Below are 24,695 nucleotides of genomic sequence, written 5' to 3'. Positions count from 1 at the left end.
CGCAGAAAAAAAGCAACACCACAAACTCCATTTACCAACATCTTTTTAAAAATGCCCCGTGCAAAAGCAGAACTGAAGCTGTCAATGCAGGTCTGCAGTTGGATGAGTAAGTACCTGAGGTTCTCCCCCCGTCAGTATTTTCAGATGGCTGGTGACCCTCTTGGATTTCTTGCTAATGGAGTGGATATTCAGTCGGGAAAACTTTTCTTTAAGGGTTTCATCATCATCGTTCCTCTTATACTTCAGCACTGCAGACAGAGAATTTCATGACGCTAATAATCTGTATTTGCAGGGCTTTTCACAGGGATGGGCACACAAATATGAAACCATTTGAGAGCAGATACTTTGATGTCACTTGCTGTAATCTTGTCTGAAATGCTTGAGATGATGAAAGCCCTGTTATCAACGCTAGCCTTGGGAATAGTGAAGTTAGAGCTTCAACATGGCAAATCTCTAAGAAATATTGCTATTACTGCATCTTAATTACTATCAGCATTTCCAACTGCATTACGGACAATGAACATGGATATAACATGAATTGTTTCATCATTTTCATATTTCTGGAGTTACCAGTCAGATAACGTAGCTGGCTGAGGACAGGAGACATTAAAGCATCTGTTACCTTCTTGAAACCCAGCACATTACACAACTTGGGTAGCACCAGCCAAAACTTGTAGTGATATGACTGGAGTTGAAATCTCTCTTGTAATTGCCAGCCCAAACCTACGAAGACAGAAGAACTTACTGTGCCTTTTTCTTACCTAAATCTTTCCTCCTTTTAAGTTCATTGATGTTCACATTAATGTTTTTCATAGCCAAAAGGGCATCTTGTAGCACCTTGTGGTCAGGGTGAGAAGCAGGAGTTGAATTCAAGAGTTCACAGAGTAACAAGGGATATTTCATCACCCGTTGCACTGGTTTGATCATCAGGGATCCCATGTCCATTAGATTCGGCTTTCCTCTGTAATTTATACAAAAAAAATTGTCACATAAGAAGAAACTCCTTGAAGACAAAAACGTCTTCTTATTTCTGTCTAGTCATTGAAGCTGCTGCCTTTTATATCCTTCAGTTGAGCTTTGAACTACAGAAAATATCGAAACTGGAGCAGTGCTTTGCACTGAGTCATAGAAGTGAAATTACCGCTTAAGTCAAAAAATAAGATACATCTGTCAGGGAACAGGGGCCGTTGTAAACGAACCCCTCCTCTCGCCCCCTCAATAACAAACACACACTGGGTCTGTGTTTTCTGTATTTTCAGCAGCCTACCAGACTATTGCTTAGACATGACCTCTGAAAATGTCCCACTCGTTCTGAGGGTGCGTGTGGTACAACTAACACACCCCGACACCCAGGAAGGGAGATGTAGGTGGAAGAACAAATAACAGGAAGTTTGAGAAACGCGTGGGAGCGGGGCTATTACACCCTGCTCTGGCCCCTCAGGCTTAAAATTGCAACATCTCCCTGCTGTGAGTAACTGGGATGCGAGTAACTGGGATGCCTATTCACGGCTGCATCCCTTCTCACAACACCTCTCAACTCACCGCAGTGACCCTTAAGCTTTACTGTCTTTACCTGTGGTTTTTCTTTGCTGGCTGCCAGTAGGTTATTTGTAATGAGGTGCCAAAGGGTACCAGATCTGGCCTGGGGAAACACTGAACATACAGGATGTTCACCCAGGCTTGATCTAACCTGCCGAAAGTCACCTTGCACAAAGGCAAAGCAGGCAGGTGCCTAGGGTGGCAGAAGGAGGAGGGTAGGAAAGTCACAGCTTCCACACAGGGATGCGCTGCGGCTCCAGGCTCGATCCTCGCTGACTCGGCAGGGACAGCAGCACAGCTTCCCCAGGCTCCCGAGCAGCTCCGGCCATCAAGGCCACCCAAGCTCTCTGGTCCCCGTGCAAGGGAGTTACCAGCCAGCTGAATTCATGCTCCAGCCCCATCCCGGACAAAACCCTTTGCTCACACTCTCTAGGCTTGACGGGGAGAGGCTGTGCAGTTTGCAAGCCATCACAACACCCTGGAAGAAAAGATGGTAGGGCAGGATCGAGCCACACGTACCTTCATTACCTTCCACGTGGCTGGTAGCAACGTGGGGTCTCCCCGGAGTAGGTAACACCGGGTGGCCAGGCTGGGGCCAAAGCCAGGCACTAATGAGGCCCCAGCTTTAGGACAGACATGTCCATTGTCCCTCCTCCTTACTGCTCGGTGCTGAGCAAATTAGGCAAGGCTCTAGCACCAGCCCTGGTACAAACGACCTGTGACTCAGAGCCCTCCTCTTTGAAACTGAGCATCAGCTGTTGGTAACAGTGTGAAGGGGGGTAAAGGAGAGCAAGCTGTCCATTGCCATGCCCAAAAAAGCTGCTTTGGAGGAGGAAAGGTGGGTTGACATAAATGGTGCAAGAGTTAATGCTAGGCAAGGAAGGATTTGTGCATATGGAAAGATGGAATAACACAATGTAGAAGGAAAGTACAAAAACCAGGGAATAGCCACTTGGTTTTGCAGGCTGACACCTATTGTTTTGTGCAGCGGGAAGTGTAAAAGAGGAAAAAAAAAAGCTTTCATTCCCGCTTTTATATGTATAAGAAGTACAAGAGCCAATCCTTACTGCTGACTAATTAACTAACAATTTGAATGCCTTTGAGAAGAGACATCTGCATATTTAAAGCATCTCTCTCATACAGGCATTATCTGTAAAAAAGTTCTGCATGAAAAAAAAAAAAAAACAGTAGATGTCTTTTAAGGCTTCTTGATATGCCCAAACCTTCTCATCATCTCAATCCCCCTCATTTCCCCTGTATCCTACATTAAATATAGAGAGCTATTTTCCCTTCTTTCAGCTTCTGGCAGCAATAATGAAAAAAAAAAAAAAATCTTAAATTGTTATTGTTTTCTCTGAAAAGCCCCATGAATGCAAATCTATAAAAGCTGCCTCATGAATGGAAAAATCTTCAAGTGTCTTCTCTTTATATAGTTGCACTTTGGACAGCTGCCCAAGTGATAAACAGCCCTCTGTTCGCGTATCTGCATGACACAGTCTTGCAATATGGTTCGAGAGATAGTAGGTTTGTTATAAGATAATAACTCCCTGGGGCACTAAATGCCACAAAGTTCAACTCATCTAATTCTCCCCAGCAAGATTAACTGATGATAGCCACTCTCCCTGGACCAGTCCCATTTGCAACATGCCCCGTTAGGACGTACCCGGCCGCCGGGCAGGACACGGCCTTGCCACGCAACCCAAACAGGCGAGTAACAGCTTGTGACATCTATTGTGCAGAAAATTAAGTTGATCATTCATTTGTGATGCTACTTCAGCCTTCCCCCCGCCACGTTATTGTGAATTTAGCGAGTATTCTAAGTCATATACTAATCTCATCACAAATTATTACCGTAGCTCTGCAGTAAATGCAGCTGGCTTAACTGCAGTGAGCATCACAGCGTACCCTTCCTCCCTCCTCCCAACAAAACAAAGTCACAAAGGCAGAAAGATTCCCGACAGTTTAAAAAACACGTGGTGGTGAGCTATGCAAAGACAGGTGATTCAGGATTTAAGTTCATTTGCTCTCATTACCCAGAAACTAGGTCCAGCGGCAAATGCAACGGCCAGTATGGTTCAGCCGGGCTGCGGCCAGCCTCATATTCAGCTTGGCCGTTTTGAAACGGTGCGAGGGCATCATGGGCTGCGGCGTGACTTAAAGTCTCGGGCTTCATGGTTTACTGTGCGCGAGTTCATTTTAGTACAAGACGGGTAGGGCAAATAATTCACGGTGCCGTAAGACTCTCCTGCAAACCCAGGGAATTCACTGAGGCTGCACAGTCGTTAAGCCAAGCAGAATTTAACCTGTCGAGCTGCTAACAAAGGGCAGCACTGTCTGGTATTTATGTAATTGTTTTCTTGATCACGCTCGAATGAAAAGCAATCTGGGAGCAGCAACATCACAGACGGTTTGGGGTGACTTACGCTGTATTTTCCAGTTCAACGTTAACCAGATTTTTGGGCATGGTCCTGCCCAAGGGCTGCTGAGCCTCCGCAACCTCTAAGCTGAGTTGCAGGTGATGGCATTTCTGAGGGCCCTGCCGGTCAGCGGGGAAGGCAAATGCCACCACACCGGGCGAGGTAGCCAAGCTCAGGGAGGGTCCCACAGCTAAACCTGGCTCATTGCACCCTGCACAACTTTGTAAGAGCCAGTTTAAACTCAGAAAGCAAGTTGTATCCTACACTCCACTGGAAACTGTTTGAAGGAGAACACCAGGCATTCATTTCTGATGGGGTTACGCAAGGCAGAGCGCCAGTCTTGCACTATTTCTAGATGCGTTGCTATCTCACATGATCTTACCGTGACTGTCTTGGAGCCCTGCTCCTTGGGAGACAGGAGTATACAAGGATGTCCCTTATTAAAACAAAATGCAGAAAAACTATTTCCTATCATAGACTAAAGCTTGAAAAACCCCAACTGTAGAATTTCAACATGCAAATCCTTCAAAGTGTATTTTACACTGATCTGATTTACGACGTGTGATTGACTGACTGAGCAACAAATTCTCTGCCTTTAGAGGTGTTCCCATCCTACCAATATACAGCACACTTGCTCCTCTTTTTCTCTCTTAACCTTTCTGTCTGGGGTTGTAATAATTTTCTTCAGTTCAGCTAACCCCTCCCCTGACCTCTCCCTGCAGGTAACTTCAGGAGATGTTGCATTTCAATGATCCAACCTGCTGGATGTCCAGAAACTGCAGCTGTGATCAGCTCTCCTTTCTAGCTTTTCAAAGATGTCACATCGGGCACAGAAGTCCCTTAACCACAAGTTATCGGAGGCTGGGTGAGTATTCTGACAAAGCGTTGCAATGAGCTTGTTCTTTTCTGATGTTCTTCCAGCCACTGTCAGAGGGAAGATCCAAGGTGGACTTTGGATATAGGGCTACTGAAGGGATCGACACCTGTGGACCTAACATGTATTGTAGCCGGTCTAGAGAGGCCTGTGCAAAATGATTTTGAGTGTCTGGATTTCAAAGACTGACACTCTGTTGTTGACAAGCAGTCTTGCGGATCTCAGAGCTCTCTAAGCACATTTATAAGACAGCGAGGCGATAATAAAGGGCTCCGAATGAATTGGCAACCAAATTAAGTAGCTTCGTAGACCACAAGTTTTGAAAGATACTGCAAAGCTAGTGCAGTGGTAATTAGAAAACTAGACAGGCTTAGGGAAATTAAAACTGGGAGTCTTTATCACATATGTCCTGGAAAAAATCTATGGCTTATACTGGCACAAAAGGCTTGTGTTCTTAAAATTTCCACATGCATAGTTTTAAGCATACTGAAGATAAATTAAAGATATTTTAAAAATTATCTTATATGTACGAAAGGCATAGTACTTACTCTTCCTCATATATCTTTCTGCAAAAGAGAAGAAAACAAAACATAGATTAGATTCCTCCTAAAAGGATTTATACAGATCAGGGGCCAGATTCTGCGATACACTTCAGTGACACAGAGCAGCCGTAACTGGCCAGTTAACGTAGGTTTATGGCTGCTGTGTGTCAGCAGAACTGCACAAAACAGCCAGAGGGTACCGGTGAATCTGGCCCTTTGTCTTTTTGAAAGGACAGCCCCAAATGAGAAAAGATTGTCAGAACCCTGGCTACGAGACCCAGCCTTGCCCTAACACTGTTAGAGAAGGAAGTTTGGGTCACTGTGCTAACAATAGTAAGTAACATCAAGTCCTTAATACAAAGTGTAGAATTATGTATGTCATTCTTACACTTTACATATATCCCCATCTACTTTCTTTAAACAGAAATGGATTTCTAAATGAGAAAGAATACATTTCAGCCTTTTAGGATACAGAATCAATGAAGCTGTTAAGTTTTTTTGTAGGTTACACATCAACTGAAAACTCTTCAGAGTAGGATGGTGTTGATACATATGGTGAAAGCAGCAGGGACATACAATTGTGGTTTGGAAACATGCAAAGACGCACATAGAATATTTTCCTTATGGTATGAATTCACTCAAATGCAAGGGAAACAAAATATCACTCCACCTCTGCCTTAGGCTTTCCTGACATCCCATGGTCAGCCACGGCTTTTTGACCGCCTGCACTCTTACCTCCCTGCCCATCGGTGCCTAACTGAGCATCTGGAAGCTGCTGCTTTCATTGCTTCTGCTCTGTCAGCATTTTGCGTGTTTATGACGTCCCTCTGCTGCTGTAATAGTTGACCAAGCTACTTCAGGCTGAAAGCAGAGCAGGTAGTTGCCAGCATCCTTTCATTTTTACCAGCTGCATTTCTTTGGCTAAGCTAGCAAACAACATCCCCAGTTTGCATAATCGCTGCTGAAACATGGGACTCTGCAACAATTTGGATTTGCACATGTCTCCAAGGCAGACACCTACATTTTGGGGTGGAATTTCTCCTCTTCAGTCGACAGGAGGAATAGGAATCTCAGCATGGTTAATTAAATCTGATTTGTCTGTACAGCTGTGCAGAGTACCACTCTCAAATTGCTCCTGATATAGAATTTCCTTTTCACATGGCAGATATTACTCAATGGAGGAACAGAAGCCCCTAGTAACTTTAGCCCATTTTAATTAAAAAAGGAAAAATACTCTTTCCAAGGAAAAAAAAAAAATATTTAAGAAGTAAACATTTTTCAAGCATAGTTGTCACCAGCCCTCACATTTATTATGTCTCACAATGGAAAACAGCCTGTAACTTATTTGGTAAAAATGCCACATAGTTTTCTTCCTAGAGCAAGTATTCTCCAATCAGTAGTAACAGGTTTTAGGTGAGCACAGCTCTGCATTTCAGTGTGCACTTTCAGGTTTGATACTTGAACTGCCTGCAATCTTTAGGCACTGGGAAAAAACCACAACGTAGTATACATGCCCCAGTGCTCTTTTTGTTGGTTCCTGTTTAAAGGCTAATCAGGAAAGAAGACGACAAAACAAGGCTTCATTGTGAGGAAGGCTTTGTCACTTCCTGCTAGCCAAGGCCACAACGGCTCAGCACAAAATATCCTTTCTCTTCACAAATCCCAGCTGTGATGTTGGAACAGGAGCTCCTCTTGCTGGCTCTGGAATTCAAGCGGTAGCATCCACCCTAGCATGTACATGGACACTATCTTTTATCTTTATTTCCTGCCATGTCCCCTTGCCTCAGCAGCAGGGATGAATGAATGACAGCAGCGGCTTCTCTTGATCAGCTGGAAAAGAGCATTGTAGGCATCAGCAACTAACACACCCCCTTAGGGGAGATACCTGGCCATCCCTTAACCTGAAAGCCTGAGTTTATATGAAAATCTATTTCTTTCAGCTTCCAGGGTAGCTAAAACCCAAGTACCCTGCACGTATACTTTGTTTCATATTTAATAACTGGACATGTTGCACAAAATAAGCCTTATTTTCAACACAACCTGTCTTCAAAGTGAACATTTCTCTTTTAATGTGGTTAATATTTTCCTCCGCCACTCTTTCTAGATTTCACTTGGACATACTTCCCATCTCCTAAGTCTCAGCACAGCTCTGCAGACCGATCACTAACTGGGCTGTAGTTGAAATACCCGTTGCTGATGTACACTCCCTTATTTGTGACAGCTTTACATCACTCCTACAAGCACGCAGCATGGGCCTTGCCTGGAGCTGGAGCTAGACCTCTGATCTGAAAGGCCGTGTCGCGTTCCCTCCCGACAGCTCTGAGTGATGCTTTTGGGAAAGTGAGGGGACAAGGGGATTTACGGGTGGGAGGAGAAGCACTCTCCACGGAGTGGATGAGCTAGTTCTTACGACAGGCTGCAGGAGGAGGCTGTGCTGGAGGAAAGATGGATCCGTTATTCTGCAGCATCCCCACTTCTCAACACATTTTCCCCAAGGGGCTGGCACTGGAGCCGGCGGCACAAAGCACCTTCCACTGGTGGGACCTGGCAGCTTGCTCCGACACTGATCGCTCTCAAATACCTCCATCATGAGAGGTCCAGCACCACACAGCCACTCCAGATCCCGGGGGCCTTGCAGCAGGGGCCCAGAAACACCAGTGTGTGTGAATAGCTCCGTTACAGGCTATTTTAATTCCAGCAATAGAATTGCTGAAGACAGGGGCAGCAAGTTTGCTGGGAGCTGGCCAAGGTGTTCCCAATAGCCCAGGAGATGATGCAGCGGGTTTTTTTGCCAGTATGGAGCACTGAAGCTAAGGGAAGAGCAACCTTTCTTGCGCTATTTTTGGCCATCTCAGAGAGAAAGAAATCTAATCATGGCCCCTGGCTTGTCATCTTTTCATGAAAGCAGCATAAGCCAGAGCTCCCAGCAAGCCTCATAAAACTCCGGATTTACAGGGGACCTTTCATCTACATCCATTTAAAATGTTCCCTGCCAGGCAACTGACTATGGACGGAAATCATCATTTGAAAAGATCTTACTTTAAGGACTGTACACAGTGTCTTAAATGCTGCTTCAGTTCTTCATCCTTTTCATAGGATTCCAGCATGGTGTGTGCATCATCATGGCGATAGCAGTAGATTTTATACGTGTCTTCTAGTGGGCCTTTAATCTGCAAGAACACTTCCCCTATTAAGGAGAAAAACAAAGCGTGTCAAGCCAGACAACAGCATCTCAGAAGGAGTTTTATTATTCCACCACATTAGCCGTGAGCTAAAAAGCCTGGCTTCCACTTTACTTCCCTTAGAAACGATCTTGCGTGTTTATGTGCATTATTTATTACATGTATTTCTCAGCTGCTCATCTTTGTCATAGCCAGGCACCATTATATCAGTGTTAATGCACAAAAATTCCCTCAGGAAAAGGCATGAAATCTCTACACCTCGCACCCCTTCGTACGCAACCCCCTAATTCACTGCCCCAGCTTAACGCCCCTTCAGTGGAAGCCACACCGGGGAGCTTCAGTGTTAAGGGGAGACCACTTTTGTGTCATGGGCTGGCAGGAGGGATGAATGTAAGCCTGTTAATTTTCCTTTTGACTTTTTTTTTCAGCTGAATATGAACTTAAATGGGTTATAACAGGAATAATGACTCTATCTCCCATTAGCCGTTTCACTTTCATCTGTTTTGCAAAATCCTGAAATGGCAATTGTTATGGGCTAGAATAGAGATTTTTCTTCACATGACAGAGGAACAACCTCCACCCCTCCCCTAATTAAATGCAGCCATTTTTATATAGTATCTAGGTTTATACACAACTGAAGGGGGAAAACATTTACATTTCCAGTCCACACCACCATTTTCCCCCCAAAGAACAGTTGGGAATTTTAAAGGCACTAAAGTAGTCCTGCACCCATTTCCCATTAATTCTCTCAGCCTAAAACTCCTATGTTGGCTTCTGTGTATGTAAGAAATATCCTAGCGGAGAAGGCATCTCTTCTGCCGAGATATTCATTCGGTTCTTACACCCTTACGTAGCAGCACCCTGATCAGCATCCTTGGAAATGCATATAATAAACAACAGCAATGGTGAAAACGCCTGTCTCAGGCATTTACTGAAAATTACATCTATGTGGTAACCAGTCCAATGTTTTATAAACATTCCTGTTGAGTTATAGCCATGATTATTAAAGTTAAAAGCCAACCACTGCATTAATTGGGAGCTCTCCATTCATTCGCAGAGTGAGTGCCAAGCTGTCAGGCATCCTGCGTGTTTCATCCTGACCGGAGTGGGCTGTTTCATAATACATCGCATTGAACTGCTCCGTCTTAAAGTGAAAAATGATTCAGTTACCACAGTAACACAGCTCTGGGTTTTGTCCCTTAGCAGCGAAGGTTAACTGGGCTGTCTAATGCATGTTGGTTTCAAGGTGCGAATAAGGGAACAACAATGACGGAGCTGAGACCGCATGAGTTCATTTTAGTTACTGTAAGGCCACAGTCAGAAAAGCAGCAGCATCTTATAGTTAAATGCTCTTTAGCTGTCTGTCTTCTCTGTCCTGTGCTTAATGCTGATGCTGATGGCTACCAACGCACATTGCGTCCTGACTTTCCCACGAACTCTCTATACCGGCCTTTATTAGTCAACGGCGTAAGGGGAGCCCTTAACAAGCTTTCTCTTGATCCTCCCCCCTTGGCGCCTGATTCTCAGAGATGCTGAGCTCTCACGGTTTTCACTAACTTTAAGCAGAGCTCCAAGTGCTTAGCAAGACTCTCAAGTGCGGTTACATTTTTAGCAGCTAGAGTTACAGCTCATTTCAGCATATACTAGAGGCTAGAAATTATCATTCTCTTTTCCAGAATGAAAGAGATGAGCAAGATCTGTTCACTGATGTATTGTGCCACAGTGACAGATATTTTCATTCATCCTCAATGATGAGAAAAATTATGTGCTGATTTCACGGATAGGGCCTTTTAAAAGCAGACGGATTTCTTAAGTCTAAAGCCCTTCTTGGTTCTGAGCCATATGGACTGAATCAGATGAGCTTTGGGCATATCACTGTGGGAGCTTGCTTTATGGACCAAAACCACATTGTATTTGGGCACAGCTTTAAAAATACGGAGTCTTTTGCGACTCTGACAGATGCAAATCTGCCTGATGCCTCTTCTGAAGTGTGGTGGTCATCAGTCTCAAAGAGAAAATCCTAGGAGGGAGGCTTGAGCGACAGCAGTTTCTCCCTGTGGCTTTCAGTGGTACTTTCTGTGTGGACAGCAGTGGGAGAGGGAGGAAAAAGGGGTCTAAAGCCAGGGAAGGTTACTAAGTCTTCATCTTCCTCCGTATACAGTATCCAGAACAGAAAGGAGAAAAAATACTGGAGAGAACTGGAAAGGGTATTTAACCTCAGCGGCGTTTAGCATCAGAAGACCAAGCACCACAAAAGGTCTGTCTTCGTTAGCGTTTTAGCTCAGATTAGGAGAAGGCTTTTGAAGCCAATCTCTCAGTAGTCCTCATCTCCCCTGCCTTGGCTGTGTGGTGGAGCAGTCACGGACACACCAACTGGATCCCTCTGAGGATGGTAATGACCAGCAGACGCACTCCGAGGGCACATCTTATGCAGTCCAACCATAAAGAGCATCTCTCAATCCACACGAACAGGCTACAGCCAATCTTGAAGACCTCTTGAAATGTGTGATATGGATACCAGGTCCTTAGCAGCAACTGTTTCACTCTACAAGTCTGCTCCTACTGGACATTACTACTCATCAATGTGGATATTGCATAAGATATGGAGAACATAGACTAAAATAAGACATGAATACAAGCAACCACATTGTTTTCGTTTCAAACCAGTGGATCAGCAGTGCTCCTCAACCTCACTATGACTACGTTGCCGTCTAAAGTAAGATATTTCAATGCAAGATGGTTAAATACCATAAACTTGATAGACTATAGGAAAGAAAGGCCTGCTTTTTCTATAGACTGGCTTGAACAACTTTTGCACTGATTATGAAGATCCTGACAACAAAATTATCACCTTGATGTACTTTTAGAGGATGACAACCTTACTAACTTATTGCTTAGAGTGATACAGTTATTCTCCCTGCTTTTGTCCCAGCCTTTGGAAGAATCTCTCACACCTTACTTGCCATCTTTTTCCCTGCCATAAGTAGCCAACTCCGTGATCCACAATCCCATGCATTTTCACGGTTCTTTGTCTGATTCTGGAGAAGTACACCCTAACAGATGGATAAAATGGTTTGTCTTTACTCCTGGATGTGGCAGGGAACTCAAAGGGTGATTCTCTCGGCTGTGAGAAAGGCACTTCCTGCTAGAATAGAACATTGCTTATTAAGGGTATGACTCATCATGATGCACTTTTATTGAAATACCGCCAAACAACACAGTCGCATCAAACTACGTTAAGCTGTTGCCTTGGCAAACCAGATTGAGATGTGCTAGGATTAATACTTTTCCCAAGCCTCATATGCTTTAATATCATGTTTCTTAGTCAAACAGCAACCGATAATTTTTCACCCCGTTATTTACGAGAAGAGGGGTCCTTTCTATAACGTTACCTGTGGTATGTGATCAGTTTAGGGAAGAAAGAACCTCTCTGACCTCTGAATCATGGCTGGAAGTTTTTTAAACTAAACTAAACTGGCTGACTTTGCACTGAAGCAAATTAAGAATTCTCACCTGATCCCTTAAGGTGGATCACCTACTGCCTCTGCACTGAAGAAGCGGTTATGGGAGAGCTGATGAGTAGTAACTTCTTACATCTCTCCAGCTCTGCCAGAACGGTAAGTGAATGGATGACAGCCTTAACATTCATGGCCTGACCTGCAAAACGTGTGACTGTTGTGACATATCCAGGGCCAACTCGTTTGCTGAAAATACCCATGATCCCTACAGACATTCCTGCACGGATTCCCACAAACTTCGTATCAATGACAGCTTCTTGCCTTTACTGAGGGGGGTGGCGGTGGTGTTTGTGACGTGTTTATTTTTCCAATCATTTTAAATGCTTTTCTTGAATGGCACAATTATGAGCGAGCAATAAAAGAGTTGGTGTAAGCGTGAGCAGAGTTAGGTGGGCAATATCAAACTGGATGAAAAGGATATTATCAGTATGTGGCATAACTCAGTGTTGAAGTTTTTACTGAAGGTAAACTCACTTTCTCCTTCCTTCCTCCCCCATCAAGATCCAGATGGATGGAAAAAGAGTATCATGATCATACAAGTGCAGTAGAGCAACTGGACAGGTTTCACATGTCATTTTTCCTGTGTCATTATGGACAGCTTGTAGCATGTTAGCCTCTGGGAGCAGTACTAGTTAAGTCTGATGAGGGTAGAGGACAGGAGAGTGTTATGTTTATTCTTTCACGTAGCTTTGTAGTACTCAAGAGGACAGTAAACATACCGATTATTTGCATGGGTGGTTCCACATCTGTCGTGGCTTCTTCCAGCAATGACAGCAGTTTGGCTGATACTTGATGGACCAATTCAATGTTGCTAAACAAGCCATCCACGTCAAAGCGAGCAATCTAATGGAATACAAATATTAAACGGCTACTGACGAAGGATAAAGAAGGACATTGTGTATTACAGACCTTCTTTTGCTATGCCCTGAGTGTTCAACACTCCGGGAAGCACCACTTCTGCAAAACCTCATATAAACATCCTCCTTGTGACTTCAAGGACACATATACAGTTTTCAGATTAGTATAATATGGTTGACGCAGTTAACAAAGGGCATGTTATCAAATGCTTTTAACCTTATTTTGAACTATTCCTAATCTGAAAGTGTTTACCTAGGAAGGAAATAAATATTATCATCTGAATAAAGAGAAGATCCTTAGCTGGCTCTAAAATGTTTGTTTACTTTCCCACTGAGCAAAAGAGGAGCCGACAGTGGGTTTGATTCCCTGATTACCAGTTGCCAACAGAGGCTGCTACATAAACCGAGACCTTGGCGCTTTGGTGCCAGCTACCAGGTACAAAGACTTCCAGATGGTGGTACCATTCCAAGTTACTTGTCCTACAGATCCAAAAATACAATCAAGATTGTGTAATTTCCACTAAAACAAACACATTTACAATTCTGGGTATTATTATAACCTAAAAAACCTTCCTACAGAGCCTGGGCGCACAACGTTGGCTTCAGTGAACTGCATCAATTTACACCAACAGAAAATTTGGTTCCGTCTCCCTACTCATTTTAGAGCAAGGAAACAATTTCCAGGACAGATACTTTTCATGCAGTAGTTAGTTACTTCCTTGCACAGCAGGGCAATAGTTAATATTCAGGGACGACTGGAGATAGCCAGAGGTAATGTGCTAATACCGAGAACACAGGCAAGACTGATTTTGACATCCGTACTGATACCCTCTGAACGCATCTCTCCATTAGAAACAGAATTGCTGACTTATGTAGCAGCTTACCAGATGCCAGGAGGATCAAATAGCATGCTGTTGTAACAGAATCAGAAATACACTTTCAGCACTAATGCAGTTAATTTCTTTAGAAGTATTGTAGGGGCTAAAACATCTTTTATCCATTTGGAAATATGAAACAGATTCATTGCTAGGTCAATTTTCTAAATGCTATCCTTCTCTAAACACATTACAAACTTTCAATACGGTAGTTTATCCGAGAACTAGCCTTAAAACCATATAACATTCTTGAAAGCCTTTCAAAAATGCAGAGGTTATTAAATTAAGACAGTTGTAATCTCTAAATTACTTTTCCTGTACACATCTAGCACAGGACTTCTGACCTCTACTCCAGCACAATGCCTACATAGTATTTGGAAGTACCCTCTGCATGGACATTTGCACACCTTCATACAGTGACAAAGGACAGAATCGAAATGTATGTTTTCAGTTGGCTGGAAAAGAGCAAAGGAATACAGCACGCTTGCCAAAAATCTCAGCGAGTTCAACCAGGGAATACTCTTGGTCCGTGCTGGCCAGGCTGGGGAGGGAGTCAAGTGGAGATGACTTCTAAGCAGAAGAACAAGTGAGGAGGAAGAAGAAGAAGTCAAGACCTCCTTAAGGGTACGCCAGCAGATGCCAGCTCTTCTGAGAATGGGTTGGAACGAACTCTGACAGAGTTTTAAGAAAGAAAAAAGGTCCTGCAGGAGCTGAAACAGCACAGGCTTCAGCTGGCCACAGCGTTTCCTGAAGAGGCAGTGCCAATGTCATCTAAAGACACTTTGGCCTCTGCACCTGTATTTTGTCACCAGTTTCATAAGAAACCCTACATACAGAATATTTGGTTTAAGGTCTGTTTAAAATTATTTTTATTCTGCATTAGCAGCAGGTATCATTTGCGCAGCCTCTGGGAATGCTGTGTTGCAGACCCCATAAATACGAATCTTTCTCTGGACAACCTCTTCTATTCCCAGCTTTTGGCTGCACAATTTTTCTACAAATTGAAATACGGTTGAGGAAAAGGTGCTATTTGAAGTCTCAGCTGAAAAAGAAAATGGGTATCATTGGCCTAATAAGATCTTTTGCCTTCCTTCTTAAATGTACCTTCTCGGTGTAGAATGCAAATTTCTGAAGCACTCACTGGTCTGGCAGGCATGGCATTTCTCCACCACAGCTGTCTGAAAGCCCGGATAAAGTTATCTTTATGACTGAATTTAACCTTGATGGGGAGGTTCATGCCATTCCAGGTTGTTATCATGGAAAAATACTTGTTTTAATTGGCTTTTACTGCTTTTGGAGGTGCCAGTAAAGGGCATGTACAGGGGTTATAATTACAGAGCAGTATGGAGAGGTGGAAGCTGCTATTGCAGCCGACGAGCAGGGATAGAGCATCCAAGGTGCCCTCTGGGCAAGTACCTTGATGCAGGCTTTATGCAAGTACAAGTGTCGGGAGCATATCTGACTACCCGCTCTCCTCCCTACAGCCCTGGCACGTCCCTTTCTGGAAAGCTAGCTCCGGACCCGCTCCCGGCACCACGTCACGCTTGCGCTGACACTTGTGCTTGCATTAAGATTTTCTGCAAGCAGAACGTGGGTGAGTTGAGACCTTGACGTCACCGCCTCGTCCTCCGCCCCCGGCGCTCACCTGCTTGTTTCTCAGGGGCTGAATCACTTCCTTGATGCAGAGATCCAGGTCGCTGATATAGTCCTTCTCCGTCTGCATGAGTTCTGCGATGATTTTCACCCTCTTGGCCATCATGCGTCTGCTAACTTGTTCTTCGTCCTCCTGCGGCGATGCGGCAGGGGTTGAGGACCCTGTCTGTGGGGCCATTTTTTCTGTTTAAAAGAGGGAGATTTGTGAGGAGGATCGTAATCCCCTGTGCTCACCCAGCTTGCCCTGTACGACCATGGGGGAACGTAACCGGTGCCCATTGGAAACTCCTAAATCATCATGGGGAGCAGGAAAAGAAGCACGAGAAGTGGCAATCCCAGATCAGACGGAGTGTCATCCCATCTCCCTCCTCTAAAAGCGGACACGGGTTTTGCGAAGGAAACCGTCCGTTTGGCAGTAAGGAGATAACCCGTCACCGGCTCCCCCGGCTTTGATGTTACGTATGTGGGCAGAAATTTTCCATGGAGCACAGGAGAGTCTGATCCTTGTCACACTGAAATTCAAGGGTAGCCGATGCCCTTCTAGACTTTGAAAACAGTCTTGGTCTGGCATCTATTATGATTTGGAGAATGGGAGAAAATGTGTTGCTGTGGAAGAAAAAGGCTGTGTTTACCATAAATAAGCTTCACTGGAATAACCTTTGCTCTGCACGATGTAATGTTGAGTCTATTCATGGGAGGCTGAGGGCTGCAGGTACCGAAGGACAAACCTTCAAATGAAGACAATGTTGCTAACAATGACAATGAAACCTGTAATTCTGTTTAAAAAGATTTCTTTGAAAGAGGCAAAGAAATTACAGTAAAATATGGGAAAACCATTAATTATCAATAACAAACGTTTCTTGGAACAACAGAGATCATTGGGATCGGGACATTCTCAACTATTTTTCCATACTTAAGACCTAGAATATTTGAGTTGTTCCAAACACCGGGAAATGCAAGCGAGTCTTCTACAGATAGGTAATTTATGTATGCTACAGGACCTGCACACAACCTACTTATCTGTAATGATGGTCTTCCCTTTCGCTGGTTCGTAAGCCAGCCTGCAGACACCCATGTCAGCCGTACAAACGGCACCGAATTTTATCTGCGTACACCGACAATCTGTATTTTTCATTAGGAAAAACACACACACACAAAAGAAAACCAAGTGAAAGATTTCAGAGGCTCTTCTGGTGTTTTTCTGCTAGCCACAAGATGGTGCAGAGTACCAACAAAGATGGCCATATCATTACCATACTCATCTCTGCATCACCCGGGTCGCGCTTTCACAGCACCGGCTTTTATTGCGCAGCGGCAAAGGATGGGAATCTCTGCTGAGGATCAGACTGCTACGCGCCTTCGTGTCAACTTCTTGTAGGAGGCGTGTGGATAGCCACAAGATGGTGCAGAGTACCAACAAAGATGGCCATATCATTACCATACTCATCTCTGCATCACCCGGGTCGCGCTTTCACAGCACCGGCTTTTATTGCGCAGCGGCAAAGGATGGGAATCTCTGCTGAGGATCAGACTGCTACGCCTTCGTATCAACTTCTTGTAGGAGGTGTGTGGATAATGAGGCAATAGCAAGCAGTATCTGATGCTTTGCTCGCTGATAACCGATACTGAATATGTTGCAGTTGCTTGAACTGATTGTCAAGGGCGAGGTCATGAGCGCTCAAGTGAGCATCGAGGAGCGTGCGGCTCAGCCGTACAACACCGGCCAAGGCTGTAGATGATAACCTGGAGCTGGACTTGGGGGAAAAGCAAGCAGCTTTCAGGAGGGAGGGCTGTGTAAAATGTTATAAATTCAATGTATCGTCATCTCCAACCCCTTCGACAACGGTGCTGACCAGTGGTATTCAGAAAGGACAGTTTTGTTATTAACGCTTCTCCCATCAGGTTTGCTAGTGAGACTGATGTGACCACAGCTGTTGTTTTAAACAGCTGCTGTGGGACTGCACCTCTGCCTCTGTACTGCTGGTTTTAAACAGCGAGGACAAAGAACCCGAACAAACCGGGGAGAGGGGGCTGGTTTTTCAGACTTTTTGTATTGAGATATACTTTTTGCCTTTGAGTTTTTAGCCTTGAAGTTTGTGTACAACGCAGGCATGCACATTTTGTCCTCGGGTTTGTACATGGTCGATAAAATGGAAACGTGATGAGGATGTCTCCCTTCCGCAAGGCTTGGGCTATCTGCAAGAATTTTAAGCTGAATCCTGCCCTAGTGAGTCCGTGCGGGTGTGGGTGCACGGACAGCACAGGAGCTCGCAGGGCTCATCCACCAAAGGGGCTGTGTCCTGGATGAAGCAGACTCGGCCCTTACTTCAGTGAGGAGGAGAGCAAAACTGATACCAGTATCACTCCACAGCTCCCTCTGAGCAATTTTCTGCTAGGGTTGCAGAATGAGACCACCTTGCCGGCTGCTTACATGCTAAAATAGCAGGTACTTTTTCCTCTAAAAACTTACAGTACGTAACCACACTTACAAATTCACAAGGAACCACATGAACAACCCATTTCCATTCCAGTTCTGTACCCAAAGCAGCATTTTTCTTGAGATCAGGCGTGAAAATGTTTGCGTGTGTGTGACTCCTGAGAAAGTGCAGAGAGGGCCAGATGTCTGCTTCATCTCAGATGCAGCACTGTTACGCTATCAGACGGAATTTGAAGGTAAACACAAGATGCTGTGCAAAAGAACTTTCTAATCTTTCATACTGGTGGCAGGGGAGGGCATTATAAGAGCAAAATAAAGCCACTGTATCCCACTTCAGGCTCGAAGCTGCAATCCCTCAAGAGGCTGTTCTTTCAGTTTATGTCATTAGATCGCCCTGATCAAATTTGGTTTTTGAATTATGTCAGGGCTCATCTATTATCCTTATTGCATGATAGATAATAATGCCAGGAAAGAAAAACTATTCTCAACAGGAAGAAATAACCGTGAGAAATATCAGATAGATGCTGTTTCCTTATAGAAAACATGTTTTTTAATAAATGTATCCTTTTGTTAAAAGTAATATAATTTTCCATTTTCACTCAATACATTCGCTTTTTCATTTCAGGCATGTCTGTCTCTATAGAATGCAACAGCAAGATCCTGAAGTGATGATTACAGCCAAAACCTGTGATTTCATGTTCAGCTGATTGCTTTTGACCACTTTGAGAACATTAGTAGCTTGCTGAAATCCTTGTGGAGTAAGTGAAAGTTTAATGAATGCACAAACAGCAAGTGCGTATCTGGAATATAAGCGGACTCATTTCTACCTGGTAACATGTACCAGCCCCGGAACGGTTCGAGAGAGAGGATTAGCAGGAAGAGACACTGCTGAGGATTAACTATTACAGTAAGAATTTGGCTCCTTTGTCCTCGGAGATGCCAGGTTTAGAAAAAAGAAAAGAACTGTCCGTTGAATGGTTTATTAGACAGCTGCATCTTAAGACTAGTTTACAAAAAAAGTAATTGGTACTTTTAGTAGGCACAAAAATGTAAAGTAGAAGGTAATGTTTGCAATTGTGGCTTTGTGATGTCAGTTATCTGCAGGAGTTGCCCTTCTGGAGGACTTTGCTTTGGAGAGGCAGGTGATGACTTTGGTTTTCCAGCTGTGTATTGAAGTACACGGCTCTATTTGCACAAAACAAGAGGTTCACTATATGATGACACAGACAAAGCAGCCACACGTCTTACAAAAACAGTTTCTTGCCAGTGTGAAGTCTGAAAATATCCCCCAGACGGAGACATCCAGCAATGCAGTGAGAGCATGGAGGAATAGCGCTTGCAATGTGCAAATGGAGCAGCTCTCTTCTAGGCCGGGTGGAGGTATGGGGGGATCCACCGCAAGCGACCGGAGGAGCAGCCATAGCAGGTTTGCAAGATCTAGGTGTGCAAATTTCCCTAGAGAGTGAGCAGTTCTGAGGGGCCTGCTCGATCCATCCTTCCTATCCTATCCATCCTATCCATCCCTCCTCCCAGGTAGGATGCCCAGGTTGGATATTAGGTTTGCCCTTGGGGACGGGACCTGAGTTTCTCCCCATCCAATGCTTTCCGTCTGGAAGTGAAGGTACTGGCACAGAATACAGCAACAAACACAGTGATGTCGGTGCGTGGAGTGAGTAAGAGGCCTTTTCATTACTTAGCCAGCATTTGGAGGACGCCAAAGGAACGCAAGTTCTGCACTTGCGCTGTGCGGATACGGGGATTTTGCCTGGCACAAGGGAGCAGTGAAAGCAGAAGTTATCAAGGTATAACAAACAAATTACAGCATTACTGGGTTTTCACATGTGAAACCTGAGTCTCACACTACCCTGGATAAAATTACTCCTCTGTGAAAGCAAGTCCTCAGATAGCCTGTACCTTCAGATAACCCAGCTATTACACACGGGAGCGTACACCAGCTTTTATCAGCTGGATTTGGGACTGAAATGCAGGCAGCCAAGATCAGAGACTGCTGCTGTGGCAGCTTTCCTCTCCCCCCTCGCATCTCCCCTCTCACCACAGCCCCAGCTCTGCCCCTTCCACCCCTGCTTCCACTGCGGGTGCCGGGAAGGCTGCGGGGCACAGGGACACTGGGATCCTTGGAAGTGAGGGAACCTGCAATGGGACAAGCAGCGGGAAAGGATGGAGTGTCCCACTGCGTGCGGGAGAAGTGCATCCCATGAGGACCACTCCACAGGGGTGTCGTTAATAGTTTTGCACCAGAGTTATTACAGTGCAACGATACGGTGCAAACGTGGCGTGAATTAGATCTGCTGAACTCCAAGTTGGGCACTGAAATACAAAAGGATTGGGAAAGGGTTGTGGAAAATACCTTTTTTTCTTACCCACAGGCGCACATAACAGCAGCATTGTTCCGGAGCGCGTTTGCTGCACACAGGCTGCGAGTTACACGTGCAAAAAGCCCCTTTTCCGAACACAGGAGGAGAAGACCGCCGGACCGGGATGACCTTGCACCGGTCCTCCTGGGCAACAGGTTCGCTCATAAAACCTGCATCAGAGACTTCCTTGCAATTAGGCCATTCGATCTTTGATCATTTTTCTGCTCCATAAGGTACGGAAAATATTTACATTCAACACGCAAGTTCTTTCTTCAATTCCTTGACAGCAGACCGCTTTAATTATATGTGTGCTGACAGGACTACTAAGAGATCCCATGCGACCGCAGCGGAAAGGAAGAAAGCTTATCATCAGGTGACAGAGAATGCCCTTATTGTTAGCGCCAATACTTACAAATAAACCTTTCCAGTGTGTCACATACCGGTATAAATATACCACTCCTGTGGCATTGAGCTCATACGTTAATAAAGTAAGAACCGATCCGCTTCTCCTGGGACACATGCGCCTCAAGATTTGGCACGGATCAGCTGTACGACCTGCAAGCTGCGTCACCCACAGTGCAAAGTATCCCAGTTAATAAAACATTTGCTAATAGGCTCAGAGAAGGATCCGTAAACCTCCTAGGGTCCTAGTCTTCACTCCTTTGCCCCGGTTGCTGTTACCACTTACGTTGTAGCAGCTCCTAAGAGTCCGAAGCCACGCGGCAGGACTTGCTCGCGCTAAGAGCTGTGCAAACACAGCAGCACAAAATGGATTCTGCTCTGAAAAGATGAGCTCGCTTCCCAGCCCGGCTGCCACTGCAATCAGTTCAAGGAATAACTCCAGCTTTATTGCAGTGCAGGTTAACAGAATTAGATCCTCCGAGCTTAAAATGGCACGGGAGAAAATAAAAAGTATTTGTTGGATTGTGATTTCTCATCACGGGGCACAGGGTGGGTATTTTCATCAGGCTGTCTCCTGCACTTCAGGAAATAATCCGGACTTTTACTCCTCGGTGTGCTGCAGCAAACCAGCCGCCCTGAAGATCAATACGTTTTGCGGTGAAATAGGATATTATCTGCATTGTAGCCCAGAGAAAGTTAATCAGTAAGTACAGAGCAAAGCAAATAAGGAAGCGGGGAGAGGCGCGGAGGATCTTTACTCGGGGCGGGAGGTGCGGAGGAGCCGTGTGTGCAGCAGCCGTGTGCTCTGCGGGCGGGGAGGAGGATGGGATGGAGGAAGGTGCCCTGCTTGTGATGGAGCGAAGGGGGATGAGTTGCCTCTGAGCGGGCTTTTGTATACCAGGGGATAGCAACTTTCCAGGAATCTGTGTCATTTTGCAGGTTTCTGCGTCATTGCTGGTGTTGGTTATTTCTCGTAACTACATTAGACACAGGCGAAATGTGAAATTCCGGGTTCAGGTAGGAGCTGCGAGGCAGCACATTGTGGTAGCTGCGTGATCTGAATCGCCGCATCTGTTACAGGTACGTCACCGATGTATTTTACATCAAAGCACGTGCAAACCTTTAACAGTGCAGTTGACCCATTCACAGCTAAAGTTATAAGGGAGTTAATACGCAATAGATTTGTAAACCAAGGAGTATTTTCAAGGCATGCATTGTCTTGCTGAACACTGCCAATGTGATCTCCGATTCCTTCTGGAAACCCACCATTTTCTATAGCTCATTTTTCACACCAAGCACAAGTTTGGTACATGATTATTAACAAAACCCAACAATCTGTCCAAAACCTAACAGACAGTGAACTATGTTTTAAATTCCTTTTCACAGTCTGACCTTTTTTGGTTGATAGCGTCTATCCCCATCATACATTGTATCTTAATCTGCCCTGATCTTGCAAACATTTATGTGCCAATAACTACATCAAGCAAACTCCTCTTACCAAAATACATAGGTACTCATAGAATGGTAGCTTTAGGTTAATTCAAAGACTGATTCCAACATTAATGCAATGCCTAGATATTAAAATAGTTACTTTTATAGCTGCTACTGATGGATTTTCACTGTAGAAAAGCGACCAGCTCCTACCAGCTAAACAGCTACCAATAATACATCTGAAAGCAGAGCTGCTAAATACCATTTTGTGCCATTGCTTAAGGATAGTGGCAAGTTCTTCATTCCTCTTGAAAGGACATACGTGCAGGATTTTCTAGTGAACGTAGAGCAGAGCACTGCACAGAAATATCACAGGAGCTCTGTCTTAGCTCTTATAAGGAGCCTCGATATTATTTCTGCATCCACCACAAATGCTTAACCCCATTCTTCCCTCTTTAGAAACGTGATGCTTCTGTCCAGTTGATGGACAACTATGGAAGAAAAAAATATATAGATGGCTTGATCAAGGTATTTCTGGACTCATCCAAGAATGCAACTACAACCTGAGTTCTAGATGACTATCACGAACCTGCCATTTTATAGCAATCGCCTTATTTTCCCCTATCTAAAATAGGGCTGCGGGCACTTGGTTATCTCACAGGACGAGTTGAAATAGCTGCACTAATGCTTGCCAAGCTCTTTGAGAATATAATGCTTACTTTGCATCTTATTTTCTTTTTAAAAAGAATAAAGCCAGGAGGTGTTACATGGCCATTCACACCAGATAAGGTCCTGAATAGCTGTGTCTAGTATAATAATTTACCATGAAAATGCTTTCTTGTGTTTTTAATGAATCCTTAATTTTAAAGTGAAAAACACTGGCAGAAGTTTGCACCTTTGACAATGCTACTGTGCTCTCATTTGTAGACTTACAGAGCAAACCATCCTGATTACCCTGGAGACCTGGGTGGGAGGCTCCCCGTCTCACTCTTTATAGAAAACGGTTTGGATTCTGTATAAAACAGCAACACTTAAGAGAAATCCAAGGGCAGAAACTAAATTCTCGGGAGTTTTTATGCCTGACTGCTTGTTTTGGGTTTGTTTGGTTGGTTTGGGTTTTTTTGTTTATAGGCTTTTACTTGGGGACCTATATTTCTAGCAGACTGAGCTGCCCTTTGAGCATATACTTCAGAGATGCTGGAAATGGCTGAGGGGGGGCAACAACCTGATTTCTACTCAGGGAACCACTTAAAGGAGGCAGAGGGCTGGAAGGGCCCTCAAGAGATGTCTCGCCCGTGCTTCACCTTGCGCAAACGCGCTGCAATGCTGAGGCAGGCACGGGGGTGTAAAGACCCCTCGGTGCCGGTGCCCTGCCGAGGTTGCCTGCCGCTGGCAGAGGTGGGGGTCCGGCAGTCTCTGACTCTGAGCTGTGGAAACCTGCCCCACTCGTGGCACATTCCCCTCTGCAGGCTTTGCTCCTCTTGCATCTCCCTGTCTTACGCATCCCCGTCTGCGCTAATATCTACCACAGCTCTGCGGACTGTCCGTTAGAAAATACATTAACAGGGGACTGCAGAAGGGAGAGGCAACTAAACACAGAGCTTCTCCTCCAAGTCATATGGGAAGCAAGTGCAAATTATTACCATTTGTATCTGTTTGCAAAGCATTTACCATTCCAGGGTGATCAGAGAGTTCCGACCTGGTGATGCACAACAGGCAGTTTGTGTCACCAGCAGAGCTGTTGGGTTCTCTTACCAAGAATGGAGAACTCAAAAGCTTTGTGCCAACAAAACCACATCCCTCGTCTTGGAGCAAGCTGCTTTGCATCCAGTTGCTAGTGAGAAAAATGAAGAACATAAAGGCGTACAGTCACAGCACGTCATCAGCGCTGGCACGTAGCACATTAGGTCTGGGATCCGTGATCGTTATCAGATTCAGGCACATCTAGCTCAGCAAAATTTGATCCAGATCAGGCCTTGGCACACAAACACATTTCTTTCTGTTGCAACTGTAAATACACTTCATAGGAATTTCTACTGACTTTGTATTTTCACTTTGAGGACGGGCAACTTCTAATCCAATATAAAGCCTCCAGATACTTTGTTAACCCATCACCGTTTTTCTTGAACCGACGCGAGCAAGCAGGGTGAGCTGATACCAGACCGGTGCTTTGCAATAGGTGGCCGTGGCAGTCTCAGCTGGCGGCAGGAGCTGTAAAGCTGGATTTACCGTCTCCCTGGACTGCTGCCATAAACATAACCTCACGCTCTGCCATGACTACCTAGCCTTCCCCGCCGCCTTTGCTCCAGATTTTAAACGGGAGACGTTCATGGCACGAATACACCTGACACAGGACAGAAAGATCTCACACTTTTTTGCTGGATACTGCTCTGATAACCTTGACCTCACCTGGGCAACCCCCTTCACAAATAAAAAAACTGCTGTTTTGGTGGGACGTGTGCCAGGAGCTTGCCTGCCCAGCCATGACGATCTGGGCTTGTACCCCCACCAGATCCCTGACAACTGAAAATTTTTTGTCTTCTCATTGATTAGCTATCAATCACAAGGAGGGAACAGCATAATCGATGAACCG

General features: G+C 44.9%; 1 protein-coding gene across 1 annotated transcript in view; it reads right to left on the bottom strand.

Annotated features, from left to right (window-relative positions):
- Nucleotides 1–24,695, bottom strand: part of ARHGEF38 (Rho guanine nucleotide exchange factor (GEF) 38) — a 36,731-nt gene that overhangs the window by 10,806 nt on the left and 1,230 nt on the right. Inside the window, exons 2-7 of the mRNA XM_009703403.1 lie at nt 15,450–15,640; nt 12,792–12,915; nt 8,412–8,559; nt 5,379–5,396; nt 762–961; nt 115–248 (exon numbers count right to left, since the gene is read on the bottom strand). Of these exons, the coding sequence (XP_009701705.1) occupies nt 115–248; nt 762–961; nt 5,379–5,396; nt 8,412–8,559; nt 12,792–12,915; nt 15,450–15,640 (815 nt within the window). The remainder of the gene's footprint in view (nt 1–114; nt 249–761; nt 962–5,378; nt 5,397–8,411; nt 8,560–12,791; nt 12,916–15,449; nt 15,641–24,695) is intronic.

This window comes from Cariama cristata, unplaced genomic scaffold (genome assembly GCF_000690535.1).
Source record: "Cariama cristata isolate BGI_N322 unplaced genomic scaffold, ASM69053v1 scaffold10117, whole genome shotgun sequence".
NCBI lineage: Eukaryota > Metazoa > Chordata > Aves > Cariamiformes > Cariamidae > Cariama > Cariama cristata.
Note: the sequence above shows the minus strand (reverse complement) of the source record. Positions and strands in the feature narration are given on the sequence as shown.